General features: G+C 34.4%; 1 protein-coding gene across 3 annotated transcripts in view; it reads right to left on the minus strand.

Moving 5' to 3' along the window:
* Positions 1–387: 387 nt before the first annotated feature.
* The window catches only part of LOC118193121 (uncharacterized), a 173,560-nt gene continuing 153,871 nt past the window's right edge, over positions 388–20,076 (minus strand). For 2 of the 3 annotated variants that reach the window (XM_085825060.1, XM_085825061.1), the window contains exons 37-43: positions 17,640–17,711; positions 16,926–16,997; positions 16,152–16,223; positions 14,296–15,164; positions 11,291–11,464; positions 9,324–9,556; positions 388–794 (exon numbers count right to left, since the gene is read on the minus strand). In XM_085825060.1, the coding sequence (XP_085681186.1) occupies positions 606–794; positions 9,324–9,556; positions 11,291–11,464; positions 14,296–15,164; positions 16,152–16,223; positions 16,926–16,997; positions 17,640–17,711 (1,681 nt within the window). In that variant the 3' untranslated portion in view covers positions 388–605. Of the gene's footprint in view, positions 795–9,323; positions 9,557–11,290; positions 11,465–14,295; positions 15,165–16,151; positions 16,224–16,921; positions 16,998–17,639; positions 17,712–20,076 lie in introns of those variants that run through there. The other variant, XR_015043446.1, reaches the window with a different exon arrangement.

Genomic DNA, 20,076 nt, shown 5'->3' on the forward strand with positions numbered 1-20,076 from the left:
GGAAAATGGGGGAAAAAGACAAAAGTCCACTAAAGTGGACAACACCGTCTTTTCAAAGGCCACTATAATAGCCATCCCGTCTTCAAAAGCTTAAAAATGAATTAGCTGTAAGTTATAAATTACAGTCTGGAAATTCTGAAAACTCAAAATCAAAAGCGTTTCCTCGCAATCAGGACTCACACTGTTGCTTATTCTTTATAAAAGTATTTTAGGTTCTCAACAACATCCAAGCTGTAAGATGTTCCCATTTATACAATGCGATAATTAACAAATATTGACATCACAGACTTACGCTGTGAATTGAGAGACTAAACGTAGCCAATCTCCAGTGTATTGAAAGCATTTTGATAGGCAGTGTAAGTGAATACACTATTTAATACCAATTAATTATGTTCTTCTTTTACTTTTATAAAATAAAAAAGTGAAAGATTCTTCTTTCTTATAAAACCACATTCTTTCACAACATTTGCACAGAGTTTTCTTATATACACAGAGAAGACAATATTTCTACAGATAAAACAAGAGTCACAAGTATGTCATCAACGGAATTCGACAGCTTATCTTGTTGGCTTTCTTCCCTGAAGAGATGGATACTTCTTACATCATTAACAAGCAGTGCCTTGCATGGGGTCATTCGACCTTGATATCACATGGTAAACTCTGAGCATTTTCTTTACCAAAAGTCCAAATTCTTCCATATCCACTGCTGTATCATCTGGCATACCACTTATAGGTGTTGATACTATTTTATAAGCATTGAAGTCTGGCACATAAACATGAATTTCATCCCCGTCCTAAAAGCAATATTAAAAAAATTAATTTAGTAAGATAATTGTAGATTTGTCCGTCAAAACAAATAATTATTAATTTTTTATGATACTAGATATTTTGCTCTGATGGATATATTACTATAATATTTATAAACTTTTATGAAAGTGTGGAGTATTATTTCTGTACAGTATGGAAATACATTAAAATGAAAATGAATTATGGAGTAAAATAATTTCTGTAACATTACCTTTTCATAATAATTTCATAATTATTGTTTATTATGACTGATATTGACGCAGAGAGAAATTTGTTCCTTTTAGATGATACGCAGAAAATGTTGGGATTATACCGGTTTAGAGGTGAATGACATTTTGCCAATTTAGAATCTCATATGAGAAACCTCTTACAGTATCAGTTAGAATCATCATGGAAATTAAGTAGCAAAAATTTATTTCAGTTGTACTGCTCTCTCCATTAGTTATCTACATCAAAGGGGGATAAATGGAATTCGTGGCGACTTAGCAGAATTTATTAATTATTTTGGTCTGTGCATATTTTCATATATTGTTTCCTGACAACGGTCAGGACACTGTGTATTCTGAAATGTAGTATCTCAAGAGAAAAGATGGACATTAATTTATAAAAACAAGCGCTAAGAGGAAAATATTTTGAAATGAGCGGTTTCGTTCGAAGTGTATTAATGCTCGCAAATACATATGTGATTCAAAGCCCTTTTTCGTTACGAAGGCAGTGGAATAATCTCTATGAAACCGAGAGTAATGACATCGGAAATTGTAAAACTTTTAACAATGTTACTGAAATCTGAAACTGAATCTGATACTGAAATTTGTTAAACTTGTTGCTTTACCAAATGTTCTCTGCGTCTTCTTTAACTTGAAATTAATTTGAAGGCTTAAAACTTAAAAAGCGCAGTAATGCATTTTAAAGGGTCTTTAAAGGTCTATGTGTAATCATTATAGCTCAGTGATGGCAAAGGGAATCTGAATGTTTCAGGACGATGAAATACCGGCTTACATGATGGATGAATTTAGCCCCGTGGCACTTGCTAATCGCAGGGGACGTGACGCCATAATAGTGATACGAGTTTGGAATAAAGAAACTCAAACGAAAGAGGAAAATCAAAATTTCGGTAGTGGACTTCGAAATGGGATAACTCCGCGGAGTGATAGATATCTCAATGACGAACAGATTGCAATGACGAACAGTACAGCTTCCTCTACTGTAAGCATGGCAATAGCAGATCAGACACTATTCAATATGATGGTGTCCGCTCCGCGGCTTTCCCCATTTTAGCGGCATCTGATGCTTGTTGCACAGAGGTCTGCTTGCTAGTGTGTCTTAGATCAGACACTATTCAATATGATGGTGTCCGCTCCGCGGCTTTCCCCATTTTAGCGGCATCTGATGCTTGTTGCACAGAGGTCTGCTTGCTAGTGTGTCTTAGATCAGACACTATTCAATATGATGGTGTCCGCTCCGCGGCTTTCCCCATTTTAGCGGCATCTGATGCTTGTTGCACAGAGGTCTGCTTGCTAGTGTGTCTTAGATCAGACACTATTCAATATGATGGTGTCCGCTCCGCGGCTTTCCCCATTTTAGCGGCATCTGATGCTTGTTGCACAGAGGTCTGCTTGCTAGTGTGTCTTAGATCAGACACTATTCAATATGATGGTGTCCGCTCCGCGGCTTTCCCCATTTTAGCGGCATCTGATGCTTGTTGCACAGAGGTCTGCTTGCTAGTGTGTCTTAGATCAGACACTATTCAATATGATGGTGTCCGCTCCGCGGCTTTCCCCATTTTAGCGGCATCTGATGCTTGTTGCACAGAGGTCTGCTTGCTAGTGTGTCTTAGATCAGACACTATTCAATATGATGGTGTCCGCTCCGCGGCTTCCCCCATTTTAGCGGCATCTGATGCTTGTTGCACAGAGGTCTGCTTGCTAGTGTGTCTTAGATCAGACACTATTCAATATGATGGTGTCCGCTCCGCGGCATCCCCCATTTTAGCGGCATCTGATGCTTGTTGCGCAGAGGTCTGCTTGCTAGTGTATCTTTGCAGAGGATTTTCTTGACTAACAACACAATCACCGTCTCAGGCTACTGTGGGCGTATGGGCTCGTTGAATGGCGTGAAGACAACAAACGTCGTATTATCTAAAGAATTACGCTCTAACGTGGACTACACTTACCACCGCATACACATTAGACAGTAATACGATGCGCGCCATCTTCCAGCATGCATTTTAGAGTGTTAATATTGGATGAACGATAGATGTGATTTTGCAGGCTACTTTTCGTTATTTTAAGCAATTCCGGATCCATTGAACTGCAGATATTCTCAACAGCGACTACTTTATTACGAAAGTTGTAAAATCTGACGTCATATACTTCCTTTAGCGAACTCCTAGCGATGTATTTTAATAAATAGGCACCCCACCGCTTTTTGTTTGGAATATTCAAGTTTTTTTCACAGCGCAACAGATACCTATTTTTTGATCTATTCCGAGCAGAGTATCGATTGAACCTGTAAGGGATACTGTTGTTTAACGCACTCATTTTTTCCAAACAGACAGCATTAAATAATTGCGGATTAAGATCGAAGGAACTTAACAGGTAATACCACTGAAATATATCCAAAGCCTTTTTGTTTCAACACCACAATGTATAGAACCTCTTATTTCGATGGTTATGGCTTCGAAAAATACTGATTTTACCCATAAATATAATCGTACTGATCTGAAGCTTTAATAATTTATTTACATTGACATTACTAATAATTAATAAAAATATAAAATAATGATGAAAATTTTTAGAATTATTTTTTCTTAAAGCTGCACTTTTCTCAGACATGACTAAATTCATATATAGCTAACATATATCGTTAACGTTTTTAATTTTATTATTTCTTTCATTGTATATCTATGTTGTACCACTTTAGAAAGAAACCCTAACACCACGAAACTTTTGTCGCAGCACCATGAAATTTTCAGTATATTAAGCAAATAATGTCAATTTTAAAGCTTTTTTTCAATGCCTTTTTCCGAATGTATGTTCTAAGCGGTAAAGAAATTAAATTTTGAATAATTTGTTAAGGATATGGAAATATTTTTTTGGCTGCTTTATAGGTCAGTAAATGAATTGAGTTTCCTAATGCTTTAGTCCCAGTCTATGAATAACTAGCTTGTCTTCTGAAATCATGAGACCAAGTAAAAATGCACAGATCGACACATTTGTTATGCAGTATCAGGATCTACAGCTGTAAATAATTTTAGTATGCTGAGAGATTTTAGAATACCGGTGTCGATACTGAGGCAATTTTGCGGCCAAGCCATATTTTGCTAAGGGCTGCTGTTAACACTAAACCATCGCATGAATAGACTAGAAGAGAAACACGCTAATGTGACAATCAAAACCGTGAAAAACAACCTTATATTTAGCGTAGGTATAATGAAACACTCAATCGATTTCGAGGGCAGCTAAAGGTCCCTCCTCATCAGGAGAAAGAAATACATAGAAAGAAGAAAATAGGAATCACAGAAACACGTGGTGCTTATCAGCACTGCACGTCGTTATAACTAGATTTTTAATCAGAGTTGCACTGGCCGCCTACTTTTACTGAGCCAGGCTGTCTGATCAAGCATAAAGAAATATTAGCGAAGTTAAAATAGGGAGCGAGGGGCAAATGCACATTACGCTCAAAATCTGAACTTCAAATAATGGAAATCAACCACTGAACGGATTTTTATACCCTCTGGTAGTACCAAGTGCGAGGAGGTAACGCCATCTATCGGCAAAAATAATTGAATTAAGACAGTAGAATTTTAAAGGCATTAGGAAGGACTGGATTGGACTTCAAATCATTAACTAAACTTTCTAAATCTTTGTGAATGTGAAAAGCCTCAAGAAAATCCAATTCGCCTATGGCAGAAGCCTTTTGGATGATTTTTGCAGACCCAAAATCAAAATTATGGTTAAAAGTCCAGCTATGATACGCTATTGAAGACTTGTTAATTTCCCCTTTTTTGACATAAGATTCATGTTCCCAAAAGGCTTCTTCCATAGGCGAATTGGATTTTCTTGAGGCTTTTCACATTCACAAAGATTTAGAAAGTTTAGTTAATGATTTGAAGTCCAATCCAGTCCTTCCTAATGCCTTTAAAATTCTACTGTCTTAATTCAATTATTTTTGCCGATAGATGGCGTTACCTCCTCGCACTTGGTACTACCAGAGGGTATAAAAATCCGTTCAGTGGTTGATTTCCATTATTTGAAGTTCAGATTTTGAGCGTAATGTGCATTTGCCCCTCGCTCCCTATTTTAACTTCGCTAATATTTCTTTATGCTTGATCAGACAGCCTGGCTCAGTAAAAGTAGGCGGCCAGCGCAACTCTGATTAAAAATCTAGTTATAACGACGTGCAGTGCTGATAAGCACCACGTGTTTCTGTGATTCCTATTTTCTTCTTTCTATGTATTTCTTTCTCCTGATGAGGAGGGACCTTTAGCTGCCCTCGAAATCGATTGAGTGTTTCATTATACCTACGCTAAATATAAGGTTGTTTTTCACGGTTTTGATTGTCACATTAGCGTGTTTCTCTTCTAGTCTAGTTTGTGCTATCAACCGGCATTTTCGAGAATATTTTACTGTTTATTGTTTTACCACGTGCACCATTTTATTTACTTCTTTCCACGTGGCCATCATTTTTTCGGATTTGGTTTATGCTATCAACCGGCATTTTCGAGGTAATTCTATATTTTTTCGGTTTACCACGTGCACGATTTTGACTTTCGTTGCTTCTTTCCACGTGGCTATTGGTTTTTCAGTATTGGATGTTTCTCTCCTTTTGGAATGTTTTTGTCATTTGTTGATGAAAATTGTCTTCATTATTTATTGGTGTTTTTTTTTCATGTTATAAGTAATTACTTGTTTGGACTTTCGGAATTACATTTCTTTTGTTCACTTGTTTCTTGCTTGTGCCCTTTTCACAATATGTCCACTGACAGGAACCGATTTTGTAAGTTACGCCTTAAGCGTACGAAATTCTTGAATCATCTACAGTTTCTACTTAAATGCAAACATCAAAATTTCATTCCCAAATTTATACATGTGAAATGTAGCCTTAAAGCTTCCGTTCACGTTTCAAAAATTTTGCATAAATTCAAATTGGCACTTCTTCGTCACATTATAAGGGACACACGCAAACGTTTATCTAAAATTGAATTTGAATTATATTACCTCCATTTAAAAATTGCTAATTCCACTGAAAATTTTTCCTCATTTGAACATACATCCTGGTCTAGAACCGATACCGTTTGTCAACGGCATAAAAATGTGCTCATTTCTAAATTCCAAAAACTCACACACCAGTCGGATAGTCCCAATTATCTAGCTGATCTTCCCACTGTAAACGTTAACTCCATCGTTAATATCTCCAATAGGAATCTTTCGGAGGATCAGTTAAAAGTATTAAAATATAATTTCAACTTTTCAAAGACATCTAAACCTTCAATTCCTCAAATCATCGCCCCTATAGAGAAAGCCTTTAAATTCTCCAAAATTTCGGAAACGCAGAAGGATACAATCCGCCACCTAATTACTCATAACGTTAATTTTAACAATAAATCTTTGGGTTCTAATCTTAGCAAAAAGGAAAATGAGATCTTACGTGAAATTAGTTCTGATACTAATATCATTATCTCTAAAGCTGATAAGGGCGGACAGATCGTTGTTATGGACAAACACACATATATTACTGGAGTCTCTAAATTGATAAATGAAGGCCCATACTGCTCGATCCCTAAATATCCTTCAACTTCGGACCTCATGAAAGTAAAAAGTGCTATTAAATCTTCCCACATTCTGCCAACTCAGTTGAAGAAATCACTTATTCCGCCTATTACTAATTGCGCTAGACTTTATGCTCTTCCAAAAGTCCACAAAACCGGTATTCCTTTTCGACCAATTGTTTCCAACATAGGTACTGCTTCATATCCTTTGGCCAAATATTTAGTTTCCAGATTTTCTCCTCTACTTGATAACAATATTCACACTGTAAAAAATTCTGTTGAAGTCATTGATAAACTTAAAAATATTTCCCCACTTCGTTCCATTATGGTTTCATTTGTTGTCAAATCATTGTTTACTAATGTTCCGGTCGAAGGAGCACTAAATTGTCTTGAAACTAGGCTTCGGGAATTTCACTTCACACATACTGAAATTAATGAGTTGGTTTCGCTTACTAAAGTTTCTCTAAGTCAAACCCACTTTGTTTTCCAAAATGCATATTTTCGTCAAGTTGAAGGATTGGCTATGGGTAATCCTCTCTGTCCGGTACTTGCTGACATTTATATGCACTATTTTGAGATGAAATTATTTGATAAATTATCTTTTCGTCTTTGGATTCGGTATGTTGACGAGACTTTCGCACTTTTTGACGGTTATAAAGAGGATTTATCCGAGATTCTATCTATTATGAATTCAATTGATCCAGCCATCCAATTCACTCTTGAAATTGAATCCAACAATTCCCTCCCCTTCCTCGATATTCTTATAATCCGCAATGAAACCGATTTTAGCACCACTGTGTACCGTAAACCCTTTGCAGTTTGTTTACCACCCCATGCCAAGTCATGCCACCCTGTTAAGCAAAAAATGGCTTCTTTTTACTATTATGTTTTCCGCGCGCTAAAAGTTTGTTCCTCTGAATCTTTGCTTACCAATGAACTTAATTATTTGAGAGCAGTTGCGATTGACCGTGGATTTTCTCCCGTGATTATTGATAAAGCCGTCAAAAAATTTTCAGATTCCCATCAAAGAAGACATTCCACTGTTAGAAATAATATCAATGACCTTGTCGTGCTTCCATTTTATCCTTCTGTTAGCTATAAAATTGCACGGATTCTCCAGAAATTCAATTTTCAAGTCGGTTTCTCCCCTATTAATAAAATTCACCCTTCGATTCTAAAAGATTGCGTTTCTGTCTTGAATTCTTGGGGAATTTATAGTATATCATGTCAGTGTGGTTTAAGATATATTGGCCAAACAAAAAGAGCGTTGAAGTTTCGTATCAAGGAACATGAATCTTATGTCAAAAAAGGGGAAATTAACAAGTCTTCAATAGCGTATCATAGCTGGACTTTTAACCATAATTTTGATTTTGGGTCTGCAAAAATCATCCAAAAGGCTTCTTCCATAGGCGAATTGGATTTTCTTGAGGCTTTTCACATTCACAAAGATTTAGAAAGTTTAGTTAATGATTTGAAGTCCAATCCAGTCCTTCCTAATGCCTTTAAAATTCTACTGTCTTAATTCAATTATTTTTGCCGATAGATGGCGTTACCTCCTCGCACTTGGTACTACCAGAGGGTATAAAAATCCGTTCAGTGGTTGATTTCCATTATTTGAAGTTCAGATTTTGAGCGTAATGTGCATTTGCCCCTCGCTCCCTATTTTAACTTCGCTAATATTTCTTTATGCTTGATCAGACAGCCTGGCTCAGTAAAAGTAGGCGGCCAGTGCAACTCTGATTAAAAATCTAGTTATAACGACGTGCAGTGCTGATAAGCACCACGTGTTTCTGTGATTCCTATTTTCTTCTTTCTATGTATTTCTTTCTCCTGATGAGGAGGGACCTTTAGCTGCCCTCGAAATCGATTGAGTGTTTCATTATACCTACGCTAAATATAAGGTTGTTTTTCACGGTTTTGATCATCGCATGAATATTTGTAGATGCCGCAGTAGAGCTGTTAGAGATGATGAATAAGAGAAATATTTCAGTGTTCAAATCGATCCTTTCTCAATAACGATAATCACACGGAGAAATTCTGTAGACTCGGCAATTAACTTGACATTTTCACCACTGTTACATGACATACTTCTCATTAATGTGTTTGGGTTGATATTATGATTTAAAATGTTAAAATCAAATTATCATCTTCTAATATGCATGACAGCTTCACTGGAGGTAAACCGATAAGCTACCACAGATTTTGGACTTATACAATTTCTCAATAAAATACAGCATGGCAAAGCATAGCTAATATTAGCAAGCATTCCTTAGAAAGTGTTAACGAAATTGTTTCAACACCACAATGTACGATCTCCCCAAATCTTTCAACATTGGAGAATCTATCAGATATGATTGTTTATCCAATGAGTGTTGTCTAATGCTCTTACAATGAAGAGATTTGAGAATTTGGATCAATTAAAAATGTTCTGCTTGAACATTTCCACATGTCTATATGGTTCCTAGGCAAGAATTTAAGTACATGTTGAACCAGCAACACATTGACTATATCATCAAAAATTTTATTGATCTATTGGTGGCTCGCTTCTTAACAGACTTCATGTAATCAATTGGCCCATGTTATTATTTAAATTAAAACCAATTTGGTTTCGGGAGATTAATTTTTTAGTAAGGTCTGAAACCTTTTTTGTAAAAAGTTTTTAATAATATTGCATTTTTTCCTCTGGCGTAAACTATATTAAAGACTATATAGCTTGAGAAGTAGACAAATGTAAATAAAAACTTACCGAGCTCTCGCTTACGAAAACAGCGTTCACATCAATACCTCCCAATGCATAACTGCCTGCGTGCAGTTCTGTCAACATTTTACAGATAGCTGTTGCTATTTTCAAAAGGTGGCGAGGTCTAAGCCCCGGGACTGTTCTTAAATATTGCAGAAGAGAGATGTACCCATGAGGGGGTTTGAAAGGACGAGAGTTCAGTTGATCTCTTAACATCATACGCTCAGATTTATCTGACTCTGAAAATAAAATACATGTTTTAGTTATTTTACTAGTTGAGTTCTAACATCGTTTCAGTGTGTTCGCACTGAAAGTCATGAAATTGAAGTTTTATATTTATAAATAAAGTGAGTACTTTTGTTTTGAAGATGGAAGCAGACTGTAGCGTCACACTTAGCATTTTTGATGACAGAAAACTAAACAAACCTGCTACACCCCCTCCCCACTGGGACTCGAACTCCGGACCTCCCGAATACGCGTCGAAAGTGCTTCCAGTTGCATCACGAAGGCAAGTGGAAATAAGGGAGAAAATACTTTTATATAGTATAAGGTAGATGGGATGAGTATTAGATAAAAAGTAAGGAAATTAATATTTTAACTGAATGTTATTTCTGTAATTTAAGCACACAGGCAGACAGAAACTGATATATAAACGGACAGTTCTTAGTTTCAGAAAAATTTTATTTTTAGAAATTTTAAATTCACGTTCATGATTTGTTTTCTTAAAATATTAACTAACAGTTATTATTGAATATTCGCAATTAATAATAACATTTCATCCAAAACACAAAATATCATTAAAATACATCAAATTAGATTAACGTAATCTGTTTGCATAATTTAACTTTACTTTATATTAAAACATCGACGACTGCGAAAAGAAATAAAATAGCAGAACGCAGATCCTAAAATGTGGCAGCTGTTTAAAGCGTATACAGCTTAAATGAAGAGATTTGAGAATTTGGATCAATTCAAAATGTTTTGCTTGAACATTTCCACATGTCTATATGGTCCCTAGGCAAGAATTTAAGTACATGTTCAATCAGCAACACATCGACTATATCATCAAACGTTTTATTAATCTATTGGTGGCTAGTGCATATATTTAAGAATGCCACTTATAGAATATGGACAATAGGAATACTAAATTGTAACTGTTTTATGCAGCTTTCAGGCTACTTTAGTTACCTAGGCAAGTTTCATTGATAGTGGAGATTACCAACCTACTACCAGTTGATAGTGGAGAATATCTCATGCACTGTCTGCCAAGGGGATATGAATTTGTGATAATTATATCAAGTACGAGCCCGTTTCGCTTATTCCGTATAGGAAAAACAGCGAAAACGTCCCCCTAGCTAGTCCAGGAGAGGAAAAACTGAATCCATGATCCAAGTATCAACGCTCCGCATCTTTAGATATTTGTCCACTAGGCGCCCTTGCATTTCAAATGCATCCAGTTTTTTCATTTCTTCGCCTATTAAAAAGAGTGCTGGCTGAGAAGCTGAATTTTACGTAAGAATTCTCAAAAGATTTAAAACGAAATTAAACTTTATAGAAAATAGAAATAGAATCTATACTCCGAAGTTTAAATCTTTGGTAATAAATAAAATGCTAAAGGCTTAGCACTACCTACATCTTTTACACAATCATAATAGGCAGACATAAATTGAAATTTTAAATAAATAACGATATCTAATGGACCCGCAGACTGATGATTTAAAAGCGAGTTTCATATACTTGGTTTAGAGAATTCAGCAAACAAAAACAAAATTAAAGATTGACGTATGGCATGGTGAACAAGTTCTCAGTGTCAGTGAGAAATGAGGAACAGCTCATAGAAATAAATTACAAATTAGTCTTTCAGCAAGTAATGGAATCCTTCTTCAAATTTTAATTACCTTAGTGTTAATTTATTTTGTTTATTGTATAATTTTTCGCATAATAATATAATTGTATTTCCTGTGTGTACTTACTTCGATTTGAACTAGTTAGTCTGCTGACGTATAAGCCCTTTGCGTCCTTTGAAGTTAAGCCAAACCTCGATAATAAACGCGTATGGAAATGAAGAGAAGATATGGTGTAAATCAATGGATTCGTGGCAGAATTCAACGGCAAAACGAAAATGGCTGTCCATGAATATGCTTCTCCTGAATTGGAAGAAACTCAATCAATCAATACGGCATATCAATAAATAATTCATAACATGTAATTAATCTATGCAAGAGGTTTATAGTATACGTACATCTAAAACTATTGTTTATATTAATACGTCTAAAATTATGTCTTAGCCTTAGTAATAAATAATAAGTCCTTCCTGATTTTCTGATATAATTTATATTTATTAATAATGAAAGGTTTAAAACTGACGTCCAACATATAGATATAACAGAAAATATAACGAATGGAAATTGGAAAAGAATGACATAGCGTTTTTACAAATTTTCAGGAGTAAGATACTACGCTACTAGTCATTAAAATTGCTGTAAAATGAAGGAAACAGGCAATAAAAGTTTATACAAAAACAAAAGAAAATTCTGAGGTATTTAAATGAATAGATTTTCACTTTGTGTGCTTAATACGGGCAAAATTAACGAGTTCTCAAAGGAAAATCTCAGACTGAAATGCTGATTTTTCTTTCAGAAAGCTCGTTTCCTGGTCGGCAGTTGTATTGGAAGTGATCAAACTTCGATTACAGTAGAATCATAGCCTACCAAGACTGCAGGATATCCTTCGGAGCAACTGCTGATTGTTATGATCATTTTTAATCAAAGGATTCAGAAAGAACAAACACCAAACAGACTAACGTGTGGATTATCAACACTCCCCATTAAGCACCGAGATGATAGACATCTTTCTCTCGTCGCTATTAGCGATCGTATAATCACATTACGTGTCCTGGGTCAAAAAACTAGACTGTTGCACAGCATCAAGGATCTACTTGGTATAGTACGACAACATCTGCATCGTTAAGGATTGTCAGCAAGGAAACCTTTGCTTCGACTTCACCTGACGCTATAGCACAGAAATAAATGCTTGCAATAGTGGGTTCAGCTACTCACATATGGACGCATGGATGACGTAACATCGTTTTCCCCTAAGAAATACAGCATACTTCATCATGCTGCTTTATTTTTACAGCATGATGAAGGCCACATATGAGTATGGAAGCACTGAGGCCAACAAAGACATAACCTTCTCCTTCATGATACCGACTTAGCACCTGGATTTATGCTGTGTTGGTGCTGTTAAGTATATATCCTGTTCACCTCCATTCCCCATATCTGGTACTTTGACAAGCCACAATTACATTGCTGAGGTTATAATGCCTATGTCTGTATCATACCTTCGTACATCCTTTGCTGCACCATCGAAGAAATCAACGCGAGACCTTTTGAAGCATAAATAAACCGTTACAGTACTCGTAATAGCTATAACAAGTCTTTTCTACTCTACATCCAGGCTACAACAGCTTCTATTACTGGTAGAAGAGAATAATCTGGGTTGTAATTTCTGCGCATTCTGTCTACTGAAATTATCTAAAATTTTAATAATTCCAGTCTCTTATTACAATGTGTTTCATAAAATAAATAATGATATTCCTTTCCGTAAACATTCACGAGAGTATATAGAACATAAAACTCAACAAAACTGTACTACCCTTCCTTTCTCAAGTCAGTTGTTATCAGAAGATTTTATTTTAATCTTAGCTAAAATGTTTCAAATTTAATCTTAGTTAAATAATTTCACGCACTTTTGAATGAATTATAAATTTTTTATTAAAATGCCTAACAATGTCACACTAGAGTTGACGGTCGTTATAAAGACTGCTCAGTATAGCTACAGTCCTTTCATAACGACCAGAACAAAAGGTCCGCATTTGATGACCATATACTAATTTTACTTTTATATAGCGATCATTTGGTATCAAGTTCATTCTCCTGTTTTCTTTAGTGTGAGGGGGGTCATTATAACAAGTGTCAATTGTATTTATTGCATTACTTATTCTCAGAAAACGAATTCATTCCTTGATATTTATCTTTGTGGAAAATTTACCTCTTGTCAGTTGTACCCAATAAGGCCTCCTCAGACGGTCCGCAGTGACGATGAATGACGTACTGAAGGGTTTCGGTTCAAATTCCTGGGAAAGTATGGGTGGTTATAAGCGTATAGTGTCTGTATGGTAAAGGGCCGTTCAAAATTCACGACGAGCCAAAATCCTCTCGACAGATCGCTGGCTAAGGAAGAAGACTGGGAAACCCTAAGACCACGGCCTTGATGTTCTCCCTTGGAATTCTATCCAAGGAGGAGGCTTAGCAATTAGCAAGGGCCTAATATGCTCAGATGGAGGCATAGGTGCCTGCCTTGCTTAAACCTGTACCTATACCCATTGTAAATGGCATTCTTCGATTGGTGGTGAAATTATAAATAGAGTATGATTCATTTTATTTCCTCCAAAACTATGAATTCAAAGTAGCCTGCGTTTTTTTTTATTTATTTATTTTTGCTGAAGGAGAGTTTTGAATGTATTCAGTTTGTCATCTGACATAACTATAGCATATATTTTTACTAATTTCTTCTCTTTAAAACTATAGAATGTAGATATATAATATTTTAATCTTTTGAGCACATTTTTAAACTAATCAGAAGAGAATTCTCATCATGTAGAGCTTATGCGGTATTTACGTGTATAAGTTTAAGCCATACTTTTTATTAGCTTCAAATTTTACAATTTTCATGTTTCTAATAGCTTTGTAGTGTTCTTAATACAATACTGAATTTTAGCAGAAAATTGCTGTAGTAAGATTCCTTCTCAATTGCATAACGTAGTTTATATGCCTGAAGAATATTGTTAAAATAATAGAGAAGAATGCTAAAACAAAATATGTATTCATGTGTGAAACACAATATAGAATTATCTGCACGGATCACATAGATGTCGATGTATTAACAGAAACGAAGTAATTAAAATAATTGTTACCTGTTATATTGATTCCAGACATGGCCAACATTCCCATAACAATAATAGGAAACCAACACATGGAATTAGTCAAAACGATCAATGCCATTTGTCGTCCAATCTTGTTTTCCCTTGTTTGCCGAGACATAAGTCGACTCATGTTCTGATACGACTGCCTGATGGTAATGTACATGTAAAGATATGCCAAAACGATTATTATGAATGCTATTGAATTCAGGCAGAAAAATATAGCTACTGAATATTCCCAGCCTGCTGGTCTGTGATTTGTGATGTGTAAAGCCAAGCAAACGCCAGAGCGTGCATAGAATCTTCCCTGAAAATACGGTTCTACTACCAGAGGTATGGCTGCCATAACACCAGCTATAATCCATGATGAAGCGATTAGTCTGTATGTAAACTGGAGACTGAACCTCCTCTGGGAGAGTGGAAAGCAAAGACAAATTAGTCTATCTAGTGTGATGAAGGCAAGAGTAAGCACCGAAACTTCTGTGGACACAGTTGACAGGAAGCCGCAAATTTTGCAGAGGGTACTTCTCTTCCATTTGTCAGAGTTTTCAATGTAAATACTTCTGTAATAAACATCCACACTAGCAATGATAATGAGGTATATTCCCATGAGAAAATCTGCGCAGCCCAGACTGAGGATAAGGGTTGAACTTATTCTACTTGAATCCTTGGTCTTCGAACGCCAGATGATGACGAAAAGATTACCAACCAAGGCAATGATTCCCAGCACCCACAAGAAGGATCTTTGCACAGGACTGCTCATCAGGTCTTCACAGGATGAAATCTCATCTGGAGGAGGGTGACAGTTCTGTAGTGATACTAGAGAAGATGCCATACAACAGAATGTGTATGAATCAGTGTACCTAAAACAAACAGTATTTAAATAAAACTATTTTATTCTAAAAATAAAGCTGAGAAAAGGTTTCAAAATTAATGCTTTTTAATTACAGAAGAAAGAAATTACATAATTTTTATTTTAAACCTACATATCATGAAATTTATCAAGATGACTGTTTTCTAAAATGCCCATTATTGAAAATATACATTCTGAAAAAGCGCTGGTTAACGGAATTGAACATAATCAGAAAGTCATGTTTTCTAAAGCGAACACCAACCATAATATTTTGAAAGCAGATGGTCGCCTTAAGAAAGTTGAAGCTCAAATATTGTACGTTCAAAACGTTTTATTAGATCGAAATTTTAGTATTATCTACTGACTTTATGAGCAAGTATTTGATTAGATGCACAATTTACGCATCAAATGTTCTTGAAAATATTTCACTCAACTAAAAATATAGCTATCCTTTTTTAATATCTAGCTTACTTACACAATCTGATTAAGGGTGCTTGGGAGCCTAGGAGCCTAGGAACAGAGTTTTTTAAAGACCGTCAATGCTCTCTTTTCGTGCTTGATTTTTCGAAAGAAAACAGGATTATGAAGATTATAGGATGATTTACCGTCCAACTAAAAATGTGATTCAAGGTATAATCTTATGGGCTTAAGCAGTGATCAGAATTTACTGTTAAGCAGTATAACTAAGAAAACCTAATATTATAATTAGAAATAATGAAATAAAAAATCAGAAACCTTTTGTTATTAGTTATTTAATATTTATAAAATTTTTAAAACCCTAAAACTTTCTACAAAACGGATGTATAAAAATGTATTTTCTGAGAAGTGTAAATGAAAATTTGCTTGATTAATTAATAAAATTAATCGAAGAAATATTTTACAACTCAAAGCGAAAACACTGAAATAACTGAATAAGAAGTAGATAAAATATGTAAATATTACAACTTATCCCAATAAACAGAAATTATTAGATGGATGAATTTCACTTAATACTTACAAGTATTCTAAAGATTTCAACCCAGTGAAGATGTGAGATGTAAAGTCTACAATGTCGTTTCCTTTGATATCTCTGAAATAAATTTTCAGCAGTTCAGAACATATAAACAAAAATATTTTTGTTTGGATATAACACTCATAATATCCAATTTTATTGATCAATGTTTTATGCATTAAAATTAGGTAAATTTTATTGATCAATGTTTTATGCATTAAAATTAGGTAAATTTTATTGATCAATGTTTTATGCATTAAAATTAGGTAAATTTTATTGATCAATGTTTTATGCATTAAAATTAGGTAAATTTTATTGATCAATGTTTTATGCATTAAAATTAGGTAAATTTTATTGATCAATGTTTTATGCATTAAAATTAGGTAAATTTTATTGATCAATGTTTTATGCATTAAAATTAGGTAAAGCAGCTACCTTATTTTGGTGTAAATTTTGAACAAAAACTATCGGTTTCTAAGGCAATCAGACATAGGTTCCTGTTTTAAGAAGCAAAAATAATTCTGCCAAAACCGATATAGAATTCGTTCAAAAATCTAAGCCAAAAGAAGGTTGTGATTTTGCCTAATTTTGAGTTTTAGATTGGCGTGTTTCTCTTATAATTTGAGAAAAATCTTAAAAATAAAGATATTAATTAATTGAATCAATAAGAATCGAAATTTAGTTTACATTGAACAGCTTTGAAGTTCTGTGAAAGATATTATTACAGATATTTAGAATAATAATTTAATTTACTTCTGTAATAAACATTAACTTACTTACAAGACTGTTACAGAGTGAAGTCCTACAAAAGCACCAGTTTCAACTTTTTCTATGTTATTATTCTGTAGGTTTCTAGAATGAAAATTTTAAGTTATTTATTACATGCATATTAAATACACGTGAATAACCATGAAAATGATATTGAAGCACTTTACAAAAGCTAGGTAATTAACAATGGGAAAAAATATCCCAGCGAAGCTTTTAAAACTAAATACAGAAGAAGGAATGTGAGAAGAAGATGAAAAAGTTTTCTTTAAAAATACAGAAAGTAAGGTAAAAGGTTCCTAATGAATAATATATATTTCAATATAATTAGAATGTATAAAGAGAAAATTATTTTTAAAATTATTGAAATAAAATAATCGTCATTAAAAGCTCTGAAGTTTTATTTACCTTGTCGGAAATTTTGACTACATTGAGTACATTCAAACCGAGATAAAAGATAATGAAAAATTTTACCTAAAGCTATAGATTGTTCATTAAGGACTTAAAAATATTTCAGACAGTATCACCCTACCTAAAATTCAGGCACTTCCTCTTACCTACTAGCTAAGCATTTCGGTGTTAATTTTATTTTGATTTTAATAGCTAATAATTTTTCCTTAAAAGAGGTTAATTAGACGTTGCAAATAAATTTAAAAGCATTTCTCCTGGTTATTTTCTCATGGATTTGTTCGACAACAAATAAAAATATGTACGTTAAAGATTACTCACAAAGTTCTAAGGCTGGACATTCCGTTAAAAGTACTCCTTCTCAAAATTCTAAGAGATATTCCGGTCAGATTCCTGTTAAAATAAAATATTTATTGTAACTGTAAAATTTTAAACTTTGCTAAATGTATTAGATTCATACTTAAGTCAAATCGGCTGTCTGGTTGATGTAATATTTAAATGAATAAAAACTGAAATATTTTGGAGCTTCAGGTATTGCTATCATATTTTAATCTGCAAAATTGCAAATCTTCAAAATTGTATAATCTGCAAAATTGTATAATACGCAAAGAAATTCGTATGTTACTGCATAAACGCCCGATTGTATGTTAAAATACCTACGTTAGAACAATGTTGTATATAAATCTAATATATATCCCAAATCGTGCTTTCGAGACATGGAAAACGCAAGTTAAATTTGAATAAATGGTTCAGTAGAACGGGAGATATAGAACTGTCTCCTTTTTTTTTTTTTTTTGTGCAAGGTGTACAATGCATATTTCGTACAAAGCTCACACATGAGAGCAAGTTCCAATGCCGGGATCAGTGATATAAATCCAGGGGCAACGGAGACAGTGGCAGGAAGAATACAATTTTTGTTTTAGTTGTTGGTCACAATTTTGTTTCTACCATCCACACGAGAGGACTTTCGGCTCTCCACATATTTAGAGTGCCGCCATGCCGCACCGACAGTATACATTTACAAACAACCATGGTTTCTCCGGGATTCGAAACTAGGTTTTCGGTACCGTAGTTGGCTCCCCTAACTACTACTATACAGGCAATGCTACTATACCACTATACCGACAATAACAGCTTCTTGAGAACATAATAGGTTGAAATTAGAGCTGTTGATGGGGCTGTTTTAACAGTGAATAAGCCCAACTGCCATGCAGACCAGCTGTCCAGTTGAAGGAGTAAAGTTGTAAGGATCTTAAGTTTTACTAACGTTTATTTTATTTTAAATCTTTACTATCGCTTCTTATTTTCCACTTCCGGCCGGAATTAAAAGCTTTAACTTATTTATGCAAATTTGTCTTGCGAACGCCAAGTACTTAAGTTGTGGCTTTTTGCCAAGCAAGAGAGATGAAGGAGTGATTAGGAGCAGGCCGCTTGCCATAGCAGTTTTACTCGGTTGCTGGTTGCCTTCAAGGCCAGAGGTTTAATCCTCTTGATAATTTTAAACGTATTGTAGTGTTAGCAGTTCTCTGTACTACATACGGCTTTCAGTTAATATACGGCCAATCTTCAAGTAGGCACTTGTTTATTAATCCAAAGTTAGTTTAGTTAATATTTTATATTCTTACGTTCAGACCACAAGTGGTTGGTCTCTGTATTCCGAAGTCCGGAAATCATTGTAAAGAGAGAAAAATAAAGGGTTTCGTATACCCTTCTTGTGTGTATTGTCTACTTCCCACATTTATTGAACATAGCTTTAGTAAGCTCCCTGTTCCGAGTCAGGTCATTTAATGTTCCCAAAGCAAGTAAGAAGGAACACTGAACCTGATAAAGTGACATTAAAACATTTGTATTTCTGTGAATGTGTAATGGATAATATCTCAGTTAGGAGTGATGTGCAAGAAATCAAAGACAGTTCCTCAAGAAGTTTATTATGTACGTAATTAATTACAATTATATTTAGTAGAGAGTAATGCATAAGTAGCTGACACAAAAGTGATAGCTGTGACAGGAATTGCAAAGATAGGACAAGATGTTGTAACAGATACACTGTTTTCAAAATAAAGTTCCCTTAAGGGGACTCATACACCTTAAAACCCATAAGATCTTCGAATAGGTGACTGCTGCAAGAATTGGGATAACTTATTTATATTAAAAGCAATTACTTCCAACTTTTTACAGCTGACTACATAATATAGCTGCTTTCTGAAATAGTCATCAGAAAGTTTGTGTTGCGACAGATATTTTTATAATTTAATCCGCTTTGTGACAACATTTTTCGTCATATTCCCACCTTGTGCGCACAGTTTAAAATATTCTGCCGCATAATTTAATTCCATATTTAATATATAGATTTTATAACATTTGGAAACTACTGTGAACCTAAAATTCTAAAAAATTCATGTTAAATTTTTATTTTATTTGGAGTTTGAGTTTATAAAATGTATTTTATTAAAAAATTTGTAAGATTTCCGTCCATAAAATTTTTTAATATTAAAATATTTATCAGATTTTCGGTTCAGTTAGAAGATAGGGCTCATAAAAAGAATTCCATCCAATTTCAAGTACGTACCATTAGCCATTTTTAAAATATCATGCGCGCAAGGCGGAAACAGGGCGAAATATTTTGTCACAAAGAGGATTAAATTACAAAAATATTTGTGGCGACACAAACTTTCTGGTTACTAGTTTCCAAAGCAGCTATATTATGTAGTCAGCTGTAAAAGGTTGGAAGTAATTGCTTTTAAAATGAATAAAATAT

The sequence above is a fragment of the Stegodyphus dumicola genome, chromosome 10, assembly GCF_044657685.1.
Source record: "Stegodyphus dumicola isolate Sdum_Otavi_A_Nest chromosome 10, ASM4465768v1".
Lineage (NCBI taxonomy): Eukaryota > Metazoa > Arthropoda > Arachnida > Araneae > Eresidae > Stegodyphus > Stegodyphus dumicola.